The sequence below is a fragment of the Grus americana genome, chromosome 3, assembly GCF_028858705.1.
Source record: "Grus americana isolate bGruAme1 chromosome 3, bGruAme1.mat, whole genome shotgun sequence".
Taxonomy (NCBI): Eukaryota; Metazoa; Chordata; class Aves; order Gruiformes; family Gruidae; genus Grus; species Grus americana.
In genome coordinates, this window is record NC_072854.1 from 100,450,755 (window position 1) to 100,470,559 (window position 19,805).

At 39.6% G+C, this 19,805-nt stretch overlaps 1 protein-coding gene across 2 annotated transcripts in view; it reads left to right on the forward strand.

Moving 5' to 3' along the window:
- HHAT (hedgehog acyltransferase) overlaps positions 1 to 19,805 on the forward strand; it is a 160,624-nt gene that overhangs the window by 70,635 nt on the left and 70,184 nt on the right. For both annotated transcript variants that reach the window (XM_054822034.1, XM_054822036.1), the window contains exon 10: positions 7,710 to 7,911. In XM_054822034.1, the coding sequence (XP_054678009.1) occupies positions 7,710 to 7,911 (202 nt within the window). The remainder of the gene's footprint in view (positions 1 to 7,709; positions 7,912 to 19,805) is intronic.

A 19,805-nucleotide genomic window follows, 5' to 3' on the forward strand; every position in this document is an offset into this window, starting at 1 on the left:
TGGCTCTTTGGTCATCTGGAACCTCTCCCATTTCCATTGCGATCAAAGATAGTTGACTGGTAGTTGTGCGTTTGACTGCAAACAGGTGGTAGGAAGGGTTTCTTTTTTTCCTAGATGCGGCTGGGAGAAAACTAAACACAGCAGTCCATCAGTAATGAAACTTTTTCTATTAAAAGGAAGTATTATGATTTAGATTAAAATTTCATTTGAAATAAATGAATCTCTTTGAAAACATGAGCTTCCTTGGAAGAGTGAATTCAAAATGATTTGTTCAATATTCCCCAGTTATCTGCCCTTTGACATACGGACTTGGCTCGGATCATTTTTGGTGTTGAATGCAAGGGAAGAAAAACACATTAAACACTTGTCATTTTTTTTAGTAGGAAAGTGCACGCTCAGTCTTTGGGAAACATGATCACAACTAGAAAGTGAACCAAAATTCAGGTCATATTTGTAAAGCTGAGTGTTCTTGCATATGAATATTCTCATTAATGCTTTGTAACCCAAATGGACTTAATTCCTCATTAAACATTTTTTGTGGTAATTTAACAAGGCTTGCCTGGAGCCAACATTAGCTTCAATGTTTTAAAGGGTCTGCATTTTTCAAGGTCTCTCTAAACATCACGTTAAGCTGGTGAGGTGAGAGAATCTTAGAGCTTAAAAAGCTTTGCCAACAGCCCAGCAAAATTATTAGACCGTGTAAAAAAATTGAGTTTCACAGTAAGAACAAGGCTTACCTCTCCTAATGGCAATTTTGTCAAATGGTATTCCAGATACCTCTGGTTATTTTTTTTTATTTCAGGTGCAAATATGTGGGGCTCAGCTTTCAAAAAGTCTTGTTTACAGATGCTTCTGTGATTTAAAACACATTTATTCCTGTAGGACCCAGTCTTGCAAAGACTTACAGGTTTGCTTTACTTATGCGTTCTGCATAGCTCCATCCAAGTCAGTGAAAGCTTGAACTGACAAAACAGGGATCGTCAGAGCTTACCCACAAGTAAGACTTTGCAGACCTGGGCCTGAAATCTTTTTGTTATCCAGTAGAGAAAAAGTTTGAAATCAATGGTCTAAGGGCAGAAAAAGAAAAAAGAGGATTAAAAAATAGATAAATTAAGGAAGCACAACCCCAGTTCTACAGAGAATTCACCTCTGGTTCTCACCCTATGTCCTGCCACACTTTTCATTTCAATTAAATCTCTTTTGTGGTGACAATCCTTGGGATAATTTAGAAGCAAAATGAATGCTAACTTGACTGTTGAAGTTTATCCTCAAAATTGTTCAGACTGATATTGAGCATTGATTTCATAGCTAATGATGAAGAACTTTTTATTGACTTAAAGGGTCAAATTCTCCAGGCATAATGCACATATATATGTCCACAAATGGACACCGTCACTGTACAGAACCTCAAGTGATTTCTGTTGTTGGGATGTAAGATGGAAGACTTATAACTTTTACTGTGCTGGCTCTGTAACTGTCCAACTCAAAACAGTATGGTTAACCCCTCAATGCTTTGAAATTTAGAGAGGCATTGAAATTGTGAACATCGCACATTCCCTGAAATAAACCACAAACAACTCATAAATTAATTTTATTTACAAGACGTTTACCATTACAAAATTAACATTTAAAAAAAAAATACATTTCACTTGTTTCTGGATAAGACATTCTAAGACCAATAGCTAAGGAGAGGGGAAGAAAAATCATGGATAGCATGCATCTTGCTGTATCGCCTTACTTCAGGAAGAAATTTAAGCACATGTTGAAGAAAGCCCCTGGACAGAACAGCATTTAAACAAGTGCTTTACTTGCACTTACTTCAAGATTTAAATATGTTTAAAATTACATGCACGTGGAAGTAAGAGCAATGTATTGAAGTCTCAAGGAATAAAAGCCTTTCAGAGTGATTCCTAACTGGTTGCAAATGCTCCTCTTAGTGGTTTTCTAAAGTTATCAGGATAAAAACTTTATAATGTAGATGTCATTAGAAGAAAAATGTGTTTTCCAAGGGAATGATTGTCAGATCTCTTATGATTGTTCTGTAGATTACCACTTCAAGAAAACTAACAAAATGGTTATTGGATTTAAAAGTTATTCTCTGTAAGTAAATGTCACTTTTAAATACCTCAGCTATTATGTTTGTGTTTGCATTACTTTAGGGATTTAAATGGTACCATTTACATATTTTATCCAATTCTCTAGTGTTCACTTTCTGAGTTAAAATTAAGACAAGTTGTGTAAATGGAACAGCTTGCTGGCTGTAGATAAGCTGATTTAAGCTACTGTAAGTGGGACTGAAAGTAAGGCACTTGGTTTTTCAGAAGACATACACAGTTATGTTTGTGAAAGTAACATGTTTAATAGCATGTAAGTTTTAGTTTGAAATTAAAACAGAGTCTATGGAAATATGGTAAAGGCTGACAGAATCTTTGCCTCAGAAGGGGAAGGCAAAGAATGCATGTTTAGTTGTGTCAGGTGTGTGATCAAAAATTTTTTACTATATAACATTCTCTCAATAGTGATATGTATATGTGTGCCTCAAATGCCCCCCTAATGCTTTGAGCTATTTAATCTACACAGAGTTCTCTTCCCCCTTCTCTCCTCTCCAACACATACAACTTTTTGTTCTGGCAACGTGAAATGCCTTTCCTTCTTGTCATTAAGAGAGATCTAGCCAGTCTAGGAATGGTTGGCAAAGCCTGCCCTGTGGCCTTCATGAGTTCCTCTTTGACAGCCTGCCTAGAAGTCTTCTCTGTTCTTTCACCCTCAAATTTCACCTTTGAAGTTTTGGCAGGGACTGACTTGTGATCCCCTAAGTCGATGTGTTGGGGTTTTTTTTAAATACTCACTTAGCCTGCATTTTTTTGATACTAAGCATCTTCCACAGGTCTAATCTTCCTGTCTGTAATTTTCGTGGATCGTAAGGGGGACCAGCATTACTCATCCCTCTAAAATAACCTGTAGGGGCATGACCATCCTCAACTCTACTTGCCTTAACGTCCTTTTCTCTTTGCAAAATACTTTGTTGCTTTACTTCATTTATCCATTTTTGGCTCACTGACCACAAAATAATTGTTTTCTTTTTCTGGGAGTATGTGAATTAAGATAAAGTTGTTGCACATTGGTGCCACATTTTTCAGCTAAGTCGGCCTTCCTCGTGCATCTATGGTAAATGTGTAATCTGCTTACAAGCTGTTAAGAAATTCTGCTATGAGGGTGTTTCTTTGAGTTGTGTTAGTCTGCCATGAGGACCTATGATTACTTTTGCGTGCTAATAGTCCCTGAATAGGGGGTTTTGAGCTTCTCCGTGGATTTTCTGTGATTAGAGATGGAAATAGTCTTAAAAACTGCATGGAAGCTTAAAATTGAGATATTTACGTAATGCTATTCTGCACATGGCGCAGCAGATCAGCGTGCTCTACAGCAGTCTCTTCATTTGTGTAAACCCTGAGTTTCTAACCGCAGTATGGAAGGACTGTAGTACTGGTAAGAAGGAAAAAATTGGGGAAGCATGCAGTTACAGAAAACATGAAATTGTAGTAGCCATTGCCCCTTAATCTCTGTCTCTCCCTGCTTCCTTCCTTCATTTCTCATGGATTTTGTTAGAGAACTGGAGGACAGAACAACTTTCCTAATGTACTGTAAGAGGCTTCTTTTCTTCTCCATCCTGCCGGGGAGGGGAGTGAGCGAGGGGCTGCGTGGGGCTTCTACTGGCTGGATTTAAACCACAACAAACGGTTAGTTACAACAAAGCATGTGTTGTGTCATAAATAATAATACAGAAGTAACATGTTTCTTCTATCTTCTGGCTTAATTATACTATTCACTGGTTTATTCTCCCTCACACTTCAGTCTAAATATAGCTTTCTGTAATCAAATGAGTACTTTCCTGTGTAAACACAGAGGGAAGGTATTGAGAAATTAGATTCTAAACTACTACAATGCTCAAAAAGAAGCAAAACGCATTTTTGTAATGATGAGGACTCTTGTGGTGGTTCTTTTGCAAGACAATTTTGGTTTATATTGGAGAGCACAAAGTGGCTGTTGCAGAGCCAGGATCTGGCCTGGCTGCACACTGAGTTGCCTGTTGCTTGTACACCGGCCTGCCAATCTAAGAGTGTAAGCACAAGAACATGACGTGGAAATGATGTGTGTGGGTGATGAGGTAGCAATTTTTTTTCCGTGATGTGTTCTGTAATGTAATAATAGATTTTTAACAATTTTTTTTGCGTAAAAAAACCCCAGGAACATACAGAATTGCTCTTCATGCTGCTTGAGAGAAACGACTCAACACCCATCAGTCCTTTATACTTTAAAGTTGCCAGTGGGAATGCCCTGACAAGGGAAGGCAAGACCACGCAGTCTGGGGGCGGTTAGTGCCCTTGTGACAAAAAATGGCAGCCAGCCTTCATTCTGTTTTCTTATGGTAGCCAGCAGGGAAGGAGAGAGGTGTTGCTTTCTGCTTTCCCTTTGTCCTCCAGGCAAGGAGGCAAACTCTCTACAGTACTGGAGGGGAAGGTTGAAGTGTTAGTAAAGATTACGTGACTCCTCCTGGCTTCCGTCCTTCTTCAGACAGTTTTTCACAAAGATAGCGCAAGTGAATTTTCAGTTCCACAACTGCCATGGGCCTCACTCGGAGCTAAAACGTCACTGACCTTGAACATACATCAGTTATGAGTTATTGCTGCTCAATTGTCTAGCTGCTGTTGTTAAACACTAAAAATCAGAAAATAGCCTATTTTTCTCTGCACAGTAAGCTGAAAGCCATTTGGGCCAACCTAAACTGAACTGCGATTGCAAAGGAACAAGCTGGTGCTGCTGGGACATTCCTGGCGATGCCAGTGCCGGGGGGGCTGCCTGTGCTGACAAGATGGCTGGTGCTTACACAACAGCTCTGTCGCAGTGCAGGGAAGGGGACTGTATGGAAACCCAGAGCCACTTCTGCAGTAAAAACTACCTTTTGTGCTGTGGATTTAACCCAGGACTCTATGAGGTCAGGAGAAGGGTTTACTTAGGGCTTAGAGTAGGGTCTCCATCACAGAGCTGTGTGTCTTCAATGGCGTCTCGGTTACAGTAAATGTATGACAGAGAGTGGCGGGACTGCAATGTCCTGTTTTGGGTTCCTCTGGGTGAAGCTCTGGGAAACAAGGTGTCACCGTGCTCGCAGGGCCGCAGGGGCATGGAGCTGCTGCTCTCAGGGTTGCAGCTTCTCAGCTGCAGCCAGCCCTCCTCCAGCCAGCCCGCGAGGGGAATGGTAATGACAATGGGCCCTGCCTAAAAAATGAAATCATCAGCCTTTAAAAAGGGGGAGGGAAGGTGTTGGGAAAGTATGTCATAGAAGGGGTTGAGCTGCTTTGGTCTTTCATTTCTGTAGTCCTTTGCATAGAAGAAATTGGTCCGAAGCAGCGGGGTCTGTGGCTCTGCTCTCTTCTCTGTGCCAGAGCCCTGCAAGGCATCCCCTGCTTATAGACTGCGACGATGGACCTCTCTGCCATGGGACTAATTGGTTGCAAGTGTCTGTTATTGCCACGCTGTTCCTTTATATATGTGATGAGAAAAGACAACCCCTGAGAAAAATATAGGAAGGGGAGAGAGAAGAAAAACACAACATAAATAAAAGCTATTGATCTTAATTTCTATTTATTTTCATATGCTTAGTAAAAAGCACACTTATACTGAAAATCACTATAAATGTAATCAGATGTTCCCCGTAGCAGGTTGAAGTAAAAAGGTGTATTGATGTTATGCTTAGAGAGAATTTGGAGCGTTTGACAGTTGTTTTCTTAATGACTTTTCTGATTACCTTTTAATTACTCTTATAATTTTATTTTACCCCATTACTGTATTTTTGTACTTCCTAAGATTAGGAATAAAGCACTACGCTAATCTCCCTTTTAAATTTTTAAGCTAGTATTTATCTCTGAATATAAAACTGATAACCAGAGATAAAAATTTCACTGCAAAAACCTTCCTTTAATTATCTTAGCAAGTAGGAATACTCTCAAATATGAGTACAGCGCATCATGCCAAAGGAGTGACAGCTGAGTCTCCTCACTGGTACCCATGAGCTGGATGGTGACTCCGTCGCCTGACGAGCTTCTTCAAAGGGTTGACAGAAATACACGACTTTTTCAGATAAAGGTTGGCCAGTGGCCATGCCTTACTCAGAAAATGCCAGGAGTGGATGTAGCTCTCTAGGCAGGAAGGAAGTGAAGTGACCCAGAAAACTGTGTCAGCTTTCAGAGTCCCATTGCTTCAGGTATTTTTACTGAACGAGCACTGCTTTCTGGACACTTAAAAACATCAATTAAAGGCTAAGGTTCTGACTCCTGGATTCAGTTTAAATACAGAATATAATTGCATGCAGGGTGCTTCATATAGGTTTTGGGTGGCTTTTTGATACATGTGCTCTGAAGGTCATTAGGCAGATGTGATCCTGAGACTATAATATGAGGACCAGATAGGAAATACTTTCAGTTCATATAATTTTTAATGAAAGATTTAAAAAGAAAGAAACTACAAGCTTTTAAAAATAAAACACATTTGCATGTGTCCACATTTCTGACAAATGGAAAACATTCTATGGGTTATGACTATATATGACTTTATATAATGTTTTAAATTTTTTTTAAGAGTCTTATCATTTCAATTTACGTGAAGATTACATGTAATTTCTGTGTATATCAGTTGTATTGGGAGCAGCCCTGAGGAGAAGGACTTGAGGGTGTTGGTGGACAGTTAAGTTCAACATGAGCTGGCAATATGCACTTGCAGCCCAGAAAGCCAACCGTATCCTGGGCCGCATCAAAAGATGCGTGACCAGAGGTCGAGGGAGGTGATTCTCCCCCTCTACTCCACTCTGGTGAGACCCCACCTGGAGTACTGCATCCAGCTCTGGGGGCCCCAGTACAGCAGATACATGGAGCTGTTGGAGGGAGACCAGAGGAGGGCCACGAAGCTGATCAGAGGGCTGGAGCACCTCTCCTATGAGGACAGGCTGAGACAGTTGGGGTTGTTCAGCCTGGACAAGAGAAGGCTCCAGGGAGACCTTAATAGCAGCCTTCCAGTACCTAAAGGGGCCTACAGGAAAGAAGGTGAGGGACTGTTTACAAGGGCATGGAGTGATAGGACGAGGGATAATGGCCTCAGGCTGAAGGAGGGTCGATTTAGATTATTAGGAAGATTAGATACTAGGAAGAAATTCTTCACTGTGAGGGCAGTGAGACACTGGAACAGATTGCCCAGAGAAGCTGTGGATGCCCCATCCCTGGAATTGTTCCAGGCCAGGCTGGATGGGGCTTTGGGCAACATGGTCAAGTGGAGGGTGTCCCTGCCCGCAGCAGGGGGGTTGGAACTAGATGATCTTTGAGGTCCCTTCCAACCCAAACCATTCTATGACTTACAACTACTGCAGTTTAAAAAAACCTGAACATTTGTCTTTTGCAATTTTGAGAATATAGTTTATGCTATACGTTTGCCTAATGCAGAGTTCCCGTAACCACAAAATTGTCTTTTTGCCAAATGGCATATGTACATATTTCATGAAGTGGTCTACAGCTTTGCAGAAATTAGGGCAAGCTCTGTACATAATGAATGTCAGGTAATTATTCAAATTCTTTTTTATGCTACAAAATAACAAATTTGTTCTGTAGCGGATGTTCTTCTGTGAAATCTCTAATAACGTTGCTTATCTGCCATTTTACCCACAGGTACATTTATGTTCCCATGGGAGGATCTCAGTCCAGTCTGCTGGGAACGCTCTTTTCCACAGCCCTCACTTTTGCCTTTGTAAGCTATTGGCACGGAGGACAGAGTTATCTGTGGTACTGGGGCGCGCTTAACTGGCTTGGAGTAATTGTGGAAAATGGCGTCAAGAGGATACTTTCTATTTCACTTATTCAAGATTTAATTGTAAGTTGAATCTCTCTCCATTTCATGTTCTTGTTTCCTGGCTCCATGCTCATCTGAAGGTCCTGGTACTAGTTTGGTATAATGTAGATTAAAAGGCATGGATAACAGAGTTAGCATACCCTTGCCCACCCTCCACTAATTGAGGTAAACCATATAACTAGAATTTTGCAAAATATCAGCAAAGCAGGCACAGAAATACACATGGTTTTAAAAGCTTCCTCTGCAGTCCTAACGTAAGCAACTGCTTGTCGCATTGTATATGGCTGAACAGAAGCCAGTTTTAACATTTGTATTCTGATTTCACTCAGGATGGCCTTAAAATATTCATCTTCACTAAAATTAGGACTGTATATTTCTAACCATGTGTTTCCTGGATGAATGCGTGTGTAGCAGCTGCTTGCATCTGGGAACAAGCTTACACTGGGAAATCTTATGCCACTAAAGAGCCAAGTAAAGAAAATATTATTTTGCTTTAAAGACCTCTGATATTTTCACTTATACTTTTGACCTTCATGTTGTCATTTCCAAATGACAAAATTCTTCCGTGTGCAATCATATGTAAAAAGTGCTATTTTAATTTTGATGGTCAATTTAGTCTGCAGGTTTGCTCACTATTAAATCACAAATCTTCTGTTAATAAATAACTGCTTGTAAGAATAAATAATTCCTATGTCTTGCTTCCTTAGTGAAAAGCGCACAGAATTCACACTTCTGTATGATGTGGTGGTGGTGGTGACTGACTCTGCAGCTGATTAAGTCCTGATGCTCAAGTAATTATGCTTGTTGTCCATCCCACCCATCTCAGTTTTCACTGTTGTTGCATCCCATGTATGGCAACTGATACAGCTAAGTAATTTAGTAGCCAATAACAGCCAGTGCTACCTTATATCATCCAACTGTCCATCACTGCAGATTCAGTGACAGCCTGGAAACAGCTTTTTTCCCTCCTGGAGGATGAGTTTATCAGTTCCATTAATCCTCCCTCTGGGGTGAAACTGAGCTTCACCATCTGACCGTCTGCATATGTTTGTCTCCGGACTGGAAGACAACATAGTTTTTAGGCATTCAGTTGTATGAGGAAATATAAGTGTAGGGGCTTTTTGTGTTTGATGTCACTGTATTCGAAACTTGAAAAGAACTCTTAAGGAATTAAGTTCTGAAATACCGTAGAAATGATAAGGATGTGGCATTATGAAGGTGGGGTTATAAGTGTTGTATTAATTTGTAACACATAATTCTGATTATAGTTAACCAATGCTGGCAGTAGGGGTTTTTTTGTATAAATCAACTCTGTAATAATGAACCAAGTGCATGTTACCCCTTTCCTCCCCTTCATTTTCATCCAGTGTTTTTAGAGGCTTATCCAATGTCTTCCATGTCTCCCTTGTTTTCCACTTCTGTTTGGAAACATGGCTGTAGACCTTCCTTAGAAGACACTTCCACATCTTTCCCTGAAATATTTCTGAATCCAGCATTTTTTAATACAAATAGTTTTGTTATCTGAATTAGTGCGTTAGGCAGATCTTGCTGCATGTGGTTATTATGGCTGAGCCGTGCTTTGCCTTGTGCTTTGAAGGTTTCTCTACAACATGAGCTACATACAGTCTTTGCAAACTGCCTCTCCTCACTCTTCTAATAAACTCCCATTTTCTTCTTGAATGCTGAGACTGGGGAGCAGATGAGTAGCTGGACTTTGACCCTTCCTTATCAAGGGGTGGCGTGATGTGACATTCTCTAAGTATCACCACCTACATTTAAAATGAACTGCAAATTCCCTAATGCCCTATATAAATTTCCTTTTTCCCCAATCTAGCTTTTGGAAGCACTCCCATCATCCTGTCTCGGCGAGAGGTGTGCTGCAAGCCTAGTCATCGTGGTGTTGAGAACCCCGTTCTGGGGGATAGGTTTTTCACTTAACTTTCATCTGTTGACAAGCTGAAAACCTTTGCGTTCTTGTGCTTTACTCACTTGCTCTGTTGGTTCTTAAAGGCTATTTTTGAGAAGGAGAGTTTATTTTTGTCCCAAGAATAAGAGATGAGTTTGTGAAAAAATACAAAGCACAGTTTTATGCTTTTTTTTTAACCCATTCTATTTATCAGACCTCCTCATATGTTGTTGTTAAAGTTGATTTAGATAATTCAGTTGAGCAGGAGGTGTTTAATTAGGAAATACATTTAAAAAAATCTTGAATAATAAGTTGAATTTTAATTCTGCTCTGTTTTTAAAATTGAATTGATCACAAAGAATAGCAAGAATTATATCAAAACTGCTTTCCTCTTTTCCCCACTATATTGTCTCAATTCTCTTGCAAAAGAAAGATTTAGAAATCTAAATGAAGCACATTTGAGTCTCGTCCTTCACTGAATCCTTGTGCTGACTAAGAATATATATAAAAAGAATTGTACTCTATATTTATGCAGATTCTATGGTAGTTTAAATCTCAGCACGTGAAACCAGTGCAGTATGGGTAAATAACACTTTTGTAGCAGTCTGACAGGTTTTAAATGTCATCTCAGGCATACTGAACTAGAATGAGCAAAGAAGCACGGGTATTATTTGTGAGAAGCAAAATCAGCATATAAAGAAAACAGTGCATTTCATGACCCAAGAAATCAAAACTTTTCATTTGTACTGGTTGCAAACCAGTGCCTGGCTTCCTGATTTCAGCTCTAAAAGAGCTGACGCTCCTTCTTATGTACTTTTCTGGTTGCATTGCTCAGAAATTTCATGTTTCAGGGAGTTGTATATTGAGAGGTTATCTACGTATCTTTTTTTCCCTTAGAGATTACTTGTTAGATATCAGTAAATTGGAGCTGAATTAAGTAATTTTGTCTTTTCATCAAAACATTGTATATAAAGCAACAATAAATGCTATGCATCTTAAGCTAGGGCGTATCTGGGAACTTTATATTAAATGGGAGAAGTTTCATTGTGTTTTTATCAGGGATTTTGTTTTTGTTGGGGTTTTTTTAGTTTTTCAGGGGATATTTAGACCTGTACTGAGCCAAGTAGTGCTTTGTTTCACTGATTCTATATTAATTTCTTACAGATAAACAGAGACTCCAGTAGTAACTCGTTCGAAATCAATGACAGAATTTGCATTGACTTTTAATAAATAATGTGTCATATTTCTGAAAGAAAATGGTAATGGCTCTCATTCTTCCAGTGATTTAATTTTTTTCGTCCTCCTTCTCCTTAAGGAAAACAAGATATAGATCAATACAAGAAATTAGATTTTGGTATAAAAATAGATTTTGAATTATTGAAACCTTAGAATAGTTGACAACATCTTTAAATCAATGGATTTTAAAAAAAGAAATATTAGGAAATAATCTAAAAGAAGATGTAGCAAATGGGGTGAAGTTGGCAGATTGTTAAAATTAATGTTTTAATCTCAATTGAAACAGCAGCATTTATCATCTTAGTTCTTTCGTAAAGTGAAAACACGTCATTCAGTCTAGTAAGGATTTTTTAAATTGAAACATAAAGATCTCTATTCTAAAAATGCTACAATGAATTTCTAGTTTAAGATCATACTGCAAGCTTTATTTAGTAAGAAACTAAATACACCGTAAACAATTCAATTTGAGAAACCAACTAATTTTAAGCATGGCTTATTTTAAAGTAATTTGTACTATCCTTGTAAGTGTTTTGGGTTTTTAAAGTATAAAATCTTTGATTTCTTCATTTTCATTTATGGGTGTAATGAGGTGTACTAATTAAGTCCGTTTCAGTATACTGTAATTGCCTTCCCACCCCCCCTTTGCAAGAGAGGAAATATTTTGTACAATGTCCATGGTTTTGGTTAGGGTGTTAGATTTTATTCCACACACACACCCCCCCCCCCCCCTCCAAGAAGGAACTCCATGCATTTGTCTCTGTAGTTAAAATATCACCATTTTTTTGGGTACCAGAGATGTGGTCAATGACAATTGGCATCCTCAGCTTCGCAGAGAACAGAATTTTAGATGTCTTTCAAAAAGTTGTGTGTGGTGAGGTGTTTTTGCCCACTTTTTTTTCTCTGTTTAGTTTTGTCTGCCCTGTTTCTTCTGCTTGGTGCGTTAAATTTCTCCAGTTATTTGTAAGTTCTGCATTATGCAATGATCCTGCAGACAGCTGGTGTGGAGCAGGGAAAGGTACTGACTGGTGAGCCTGACCTCTGGGCTGTGGTTTAACAGGGAATTAAGCTGATCTAACAGCTCACTGCTATTGAAGGGGAGAAGGTTTAATTTCCCTTTCCTCCCTTCCTTGCAGTCTCACCACTTCCTCCTCTGCATGCCTCATTCCTGCTGGAATCTTTGCTGAGCTGACCTAGCTCTTTACCCCAGCAGAAAGCATCACTACTTCTGGTTATTTTATTGCTAGATGATTTGTCTCATGGAGAGGAATCTGAAAAGCAGCCAGAGCAGTACAGTGTCAGAGACAAAAGCCAAGGAAAGGAAGCGGAAGAGGAGGAGCTCAACTACCTGGAAACCCTTGCAAACGTACACAAGCAGTACAGGGGGTGGTAGGCTGAGCCTCCGTATTTAAAGTCAGTGGGACAAAGAAACTAATTAATTGGGTTCTGCTGCAGTAATTACTCAGCCTTACGTTAGGGCCCAAATTTGGCGTAGCCGTGGTAGATTCCTGTGAATTTCACAACCATGTTCTATATACATTGAGCAAATGTATAACTGTCATCTTTAATGACAGAATTTCTTTTTGCAAATATAACTCACTTTAAACTGCTGTGAGATAACTGTAAAGCTTCCTTCTGCAGCTGACTGAGGCAAGATCTGACCAAACATTAGGAACTCGTTCAAGGGAAGGATGTTTATTGACTACCTTGCAAGATTAGATCTTTAATAAGATCTCTGTAATAAATACAGACCCTTCTCAGCTGTTCTTCAGCGCACACTAGGCTTTGATCTTTCTTTTGCTTCATTTGGTGGAAAGAGTATTTATATCACTGGTTTACTAATGTCAAGCCTGTCTGGCCTTTTCTTTTTTACTAATAGTCTTGTGTAATTCATACATATTTTTATTGCAACATAGTGATTCAATTAAGTAGCAAGCATTGCCAATGATACTTTCTTCATAACCTTTTTATGTGCTTGCTGTAGACTTCTGTTGGGTTTGTCATTTTACTCTCTGAGAATCTGTAAGAATGTAAGGTGGGATAGTTGAACAAAATCCCTTAATCAGGTTCTTATTCTCTAGTGCAGAATTGGTTTTTGAGATATAAGTATCATCCATAATGTCAACATCCAGACCAGTGGATGGGGCTTGCCCCACACCCCCTACCCCTCAAACTCAACCATATCATTGCTCTAACCAGAAATCTCTACTATCCAAAGTAGATACACTCTGACTCAAAATCAATGGAAACTCCTTTCCCTGGATGTGAACTTTAGCCAGGGCAGACTTGTGACAAATGGTCGTCTTGCGTATGGTACCTAGAAGCAGCAAGCCGAGTTGTCGAGGCGCTGTTGTGTACTGAGCTGCTGAATGACCATCAAACGGGAGTATCGGCTGGCTGATGCAGCCTAGGTTTTTTCCACTGACTTTTAGCTTTGCCAACAATAATTCTGAGTCAAGTAGTTCTTGCCACGTGTCTGCTTTTGCTTGATTTTTTTTTTCCTCTGTTCTCCACCCTCTTGTTTTAAGGGTTTATTTGTCTTCATGGAAGTGGATCACAAAACATTTTGAGAGCCCTGCTAAAAATGCACACACGCAGACACACACTTGCACTCTGACTCTGGTTTTCTTTACTGAGGGAACTTCTTGCCTCAGACTCAGTAACAAAGACTGAAAATCTGGTAGGTGATGTTTTGTGTGAGGGGCAAGCATATGCGATATGATACAGGCTTTCAGAAGGTGAATGACAAAATTGGCTGCAGTAAGATTTCAGAGATAACATTCTGTCATTTCCTACCTGTTGAGCACAAGCATCCCTTTTTTTGTCAAATCTGTGCAAGAAATGTTATTTTTGATGCCAACAGTGGAGAACCTGTTGTGATTTTCCATCTGTCTTTAACCAGATGATTGCTGCTCTGCTTCAGACCGCAATGTCATCTGGAAAGCCCCTTGCTCAGTTGTCATAACAAAAAAAAAGTCTCCAAAACAGAAGAATAAGGCTGGTAATTGGGAGAAACATCAGGCAGTTTTCTGGTGCTCAGGCCATAATGCAGCTTGAAAAGCAAGTAAATCATGATACAGGGTAAAAACAAGTCAGAGTGATGCTGATTTTGCACTTTTTTGTTACTGTTCACCTCAAAAATTAGTCCAGACGATAGATGTCAGCAGTTATGGAAATACAAGTTCAAGTACCGAAGAGTGGTCGCACTCTTGTCTTTCTGCTGTGCCTTGAGCTGCAGAAACTTGCCACAGGGAAAGCGAGGTCTGTGTTTGCTGAGTGTGTTTATCAGATATCTCCATGGGGAGTATTACTGTATAATATTTATTTGTTAACAGTTTCACAGTGGCAGTGTGGGAAGACCATAAGGGCAGGACCAAAATGAAGCACTAATGATCGATGAAGTTAGATCCTTTCCCAATTTGACTACAATTTAAAAGGTAAAAACATTAAAATGTGGATGAGGGAACAGAGAGAACCAGAATGGGAACCAGAAGAACAAAAATAAGGATGTGAAGGATCTGGACACAGAGGAGAGTGCATGGCTCTCTTGACCTGTCCTCCTTGGGTGAGACACTTTTATAGGAGTATGTACACTGCCATTACTTGGTTAAATTCCCTGCTTTAAACATAAAGCAGAAAAGAGGCTGGTGCGTTTCAATGCTGTTCATTTTGCACTTTTAACAAGCTGCCACTTAAAAAAAAAATGTTTGGGCAGGTTCTTTGAGGGTGAAGAATAAGTGTAGGAGCAAGTACAGAAATTTACTTCTGTGTATGTCAAACTTTCACACATGCATCTGTAAGTGTAGTGCATACATACGAGCTGGTAGGAGGCTTTCTTCAAACAGAAGGGCCGGTTGGCTGTTTGCTGAGAGATGCTATAAATGTAGATCTTTTTGAAAATCTAAAAATTAACTGGTGCTAGTGCAAGACAGCGTTTTGTTGAGTGAATGTTTAGTAAGACATCAATAGAGAAGATGAGTATCTTCTCAAATACTATATATAGCATTTATTCCTAAATTCAGAAACAAGTTCTATTTGTGAAAATAGATCTTAACTGACAGCTGCTTGATTTTAATTGTGTGGTCCTCTTTTTATAGGAGTGATGTAGGGAATTACAGGTCATTTGCATCATCCTGTCTCTTGGAAAAATGTTGTCAGTTCCCGCCTTCATGTGTGAATCTTCCAGGAGCTAATTTTTACCTTTGCTTTGGAAGGAAAGTATATATCTTGAAAAGAAACAGGAGATGACCTCAGGCCCCAATCCAGCTTGGGGAGAAGGGAGGGAACAACTGCAAACAAAATAAAATGCCAGAAAAATAAAGTAAAGGGGACTGGTTCTGGGTTGGGGCTAGATGAAGAACAGAGCAAACAGGAATGATTAGCCATGATTACTGAAGGGTACGGTATATGTTGATGGGAAATTAAATTTATTCTTCCATTTCGTGTGGCAGTTGTTGATGGATAAGATCAGGTAGCACATCTCGCTCACTTTGAGCTTGCGGGCCTGTTCCTTATCTTGTTACTGTTACTGCTCAGCTTCTTTTGAATTATTTCATAAATGGATATTTTGCATCTGTATTCAACCAGAAGTCTTTATTTTTTGTTGCTTTTCTGTTCTGTGGTACAGTCTCTACTCTTATCCTATTCAACATCTGCCCCTCAGCTTCAGAGTGCAGGAGTAGGTATTATACTGACATGTCAGCCTCTCATCAGCTGCCTTTCCCTTGCTCCTGCTGCTCTTCGAGCCTAACTGCTACCAACGTTAATGAGCACATGTAGTCCCTCCCTTCGTTTCTGCAGTCTCCCAAACACATTTCTGTCACTATTACCCATTGACAATGTGTATTAACATTTTTAGTAGTTGCCTCACTGCGTGGACCCAACCCATCTTCATTTCTACTGCTCACTTTAAAAATTAAATAAATTGATGTTCGATTTGGCAGAGCTTTGTCACAATTTTCAGCCTTTCCTCCGTCCCATCTGCTCCCCCAGCTGCTCAGTCACACCCTGCCCTCCATTTTCAGTGCGCCTAGCTGCAGATAGATAAAATAGCCGGTAACTGCTAGTCAGGATGTGTCGTTTCCCTTCCCACCGTCCCATCTGCTCCTCGCTCTCTTTCAGCTTTTCACCCGTCCCGTTATTTTTGGCAAAGGGCTGCATTGCGGATGACCCAGATTCAAGGGATGCATTGAGGGGTTCACTTTTGTGGTGATGGGATGATTACCAGGGTTCACGGATAGCCATTGAAGAGTTAGCCTGACATTCATCTAAGAACATGTTCTAAAAGAAAGCACTTTTAAGATTGAGTGGGTGGCCTCTCTTGCTTCTATAGAAAAGTAAACAAATTTGGGCCTTACTCTTCAGTTGTGATGCAACAGAGGGTGAAAACCAAAGTTCAGATCCTTGAATTGCGCTGGTAAAAGAACCCCAGCAAGCGATTTGAGGTTTTTTCCAGACATTTTCCTGATATGCATAATGTGGCACCACCTGTGCCCCTCCTGTACTGCAGCAACTTTACCCACAAACGTTTTACCCATCCGTCCTCTCCCCCCCCACCAAATCCTTGCAAACAGTGTATAAAAGACCATTGCAAAGAATATTTCATATAGTTTTTGTGGCGTAAAGATGAGTCAATGTTACACTAGCTTTTAAGCATTGCTTCTCTAGTAAAAGCCTTCAGGAAATTGAAAGGATGGAGCATTACTAACTGTAGGAAGCACAGTTACTCCCCTGTCATACATTAGGAGAGGCAGTGAAAGGTAATGCAGGACTAGGTGTTATATTCGTGGTAGTTAATTTGCTTGATTTCTTCAACATAACAAACAGCGCAGTTTGTGTACCTTATTTTAAAATTATTATGGATAAGTTGGCTGATAGATTTAAGTGGGAGAGGATGAAATCTGTAGAACAGATAGTAATTAAATATATGTTTAAAAAAAGACAATTCTTCTAAAAATTGTACTAGATTATTTTGACCCTTTAAAAACCAAAGGCAGATGAAAATAGAGTAATGTAATCTGTAGTGTTATAGTTTGTAGTATCAAGCACATGTTTCATGTCACTCTGGCCATAGGATCTGACAGTCTTATTCCACGGTGCATATGTTCCCATAAGAAATACTCAACTGCTTCTCCCATTTTACCATACGGTCTTATTTTGCCATGTGCTTGGATTACCAAGTCTCTGGAAGAGTAGTTCAAAAAGAAATAAATGTTGTGAATCTCTGTTTTACTCCATGAAGATGGACGCTTGTTGAAATTGCAGCAAACTTAAGTCCATTACATGGGACACTTTAAAGTATTTTTAGTATGAGCAAGCTTGATAACATCACTGACTTTATGTAGAAGTTTTCTTTAATCTGTCTCAGAGCAGATATATAAATGAGGTACATTCCAAACGCAGCACACGTAGATATTTTCCATCTTCCGAGTGCTTGCCAAGAAGTTACCAGCTAATGTCTGTCAGGGGAGGCTTCTTAGCACGTGTCGCACCGTCATCAGGCTGGGTTTGCAGTGTGGTGGAAAACATGCACCCCAGTTCCCGAGCCCTCCCTAAAAGGCATGATGCGTGTGACCTGCTCTCAAAACAAGCTGCTGCAAATGGGTTCAGCAGCCCTCTGAATAATGAGCATTTGGGACATGCCAAAGCAGCATGGTGCCACAGCTGTTGCTAGAAAAAATTAGAGAATGGTTGCTGTAGGAAGATGTGGGATTGGGTCCCTGATAAAATACTGGGGAGTATATTTCCATAAAAGAAGACTTCAGTGTGATATTTTGTATAGGACTGCCTAATTTTGACTGCTGTTCAGAATTTGATTTTGGGTGTCTCCTCAACTTCCACATGGGCAGGTGGGTGACTTATTCTGGTCAGTATTCCCCACATTATTTTCTCTGTTTTTTGCTAGCTAGAAGTAAATGCTTTTAGGAAAAACACATCTAGACCCTCAATTTCATCTCCCCCATGCCATTCAGTAATATTGTTGTACACAGTCCTGTAAATCAGTGCAAATGCAAATTTATTGTTGGTTAGCTCTAACTTACCTTAGAGAGAAGATCTTTTAAATGATGCTGTGCTGTCGGAAGCCACTTCTCCTGCCATGTTTGTTTGTTTCGCACTCATAGTGGTGTAATTACCTTGCAGAGCTAATGAAATGAGTGTTTTCTCTTACATTCTCTCTGAGTTCGAAGTTCCACCGTGTCCTTTAACTTGATTCTTAATTCTAACCTAAATGATCTATTCTGGTGTGTGTTGTCCTTCATAAGCTATCTTTCTGAAGAAACAACCATTATACAAAAGGTTCCTATTTCTGGCTTGGTTTTCACTTAGAGGCTAAACATGCCATGCATGTGTAATTGGAAATGGATTTAGGAGTGGGAATGTTTGGACCATGCAAATCTTTTTCACGCCTGTCTTTTTCCACCCCTCTCAAACACATACACAGATTTACTTTTCAAGGTACCCCACTACGTGATAGTATCATTTATTTTTGTAAGATGACTGAGAAGGCCCACTTGAGATAAATCTGATGGTAGCTAATTTTCCTGGACCCAGCAATGTGCAGAGAGAGGTTTTTCCCAACATCTGGCAAAAATATCTGAGGCTGATCTTCATTTACAGCAGGAGTTGGATTGGACTAATAACCCAAACTCCATTCAGTTCCAGGAAAGGTGGCCTGAGCCAGCCTTTGTTAAGTCACCTCCTCTGTCATGCCGCACACCTTTGGACTGTGTATCTTGACAAAATGTCTATTTTTGGTGTAGTTTAAATGCTACAGTCCTATTTATTTCACAATGTGGGGGTGGTGGTGATTACTAAAAGTAAAGTATGATGAAGTATTGTGAGATTACAAGTAAGATGAAGAATTGAGGAAGGATTCAAATATAAGGGTTTCAGCCAGGCAGCATGACTTCGTTGTCATTTTAATCATAGGTGCTCTTTTGCCACCCTATCTTCTGGCTGTATTTGCAACAAGGAAAGAGGAGAAAGAAACAGCAGTAAAACCTGGGAGAACACCACAAATCCATAGCAGCTGCTTGTATTGTTGCAATGGAATGTATTGTTAAAAGCATTAAATAGCATAATGAAGAGTTGTGGGTGTGGAGGGTTTTTTTAATTTTGTCTACTTTGATGAAAACAACTTGCCGTAAATTCAGAAAAATCCACATGCTGGTAGATATTTAAATCACAAATGTTATTACGGATTATCTAGACCAGCCTCATTCCTTTTTCATGGGCAAATTAGTGCTTCCAGTGTATTAATTTGAGCACAATAGCTGCTCAGGTACTTTCATAGTTAGCTTTTTCTAGGTGACATGAGATGTTTAAAGAACACTTTCTTTTTTTACTTTTTACCAATGCAGCTGGGTAAAAGCTGCGTTGACATCAAAGACTCTCAGGAAAATGTGTACAGCTTTTTGGATCAATGCCTAGCAGAGTTAATGGAAATTAGCTGCAGCAAAACCCAGAAAAGGTTCAGTGTTTGTCTAAACTGTTTCTGTCTTAAACTACTCCTTTATACCTTATAAATGACCAAAGGCTTTTATGGTCTGTACTACAGTTAACTTGTATTGTTTAACATATAGCACTTTTATAGAGGGTGATGTATTATATGTGACAGTTTTATTTATTTTTTTAGTAACTGTATTCATTTTTTAAAAGAAGTGGCAGAGTTTTTTAGCTATTCATGTTGTTTGTCTTAGTCATACTGGTTTGGGTTGTAAAGCGGGCAGACCTCACAAACTTACTGTGTCTAATCAGCGCCTTGGTGGAAAATGCA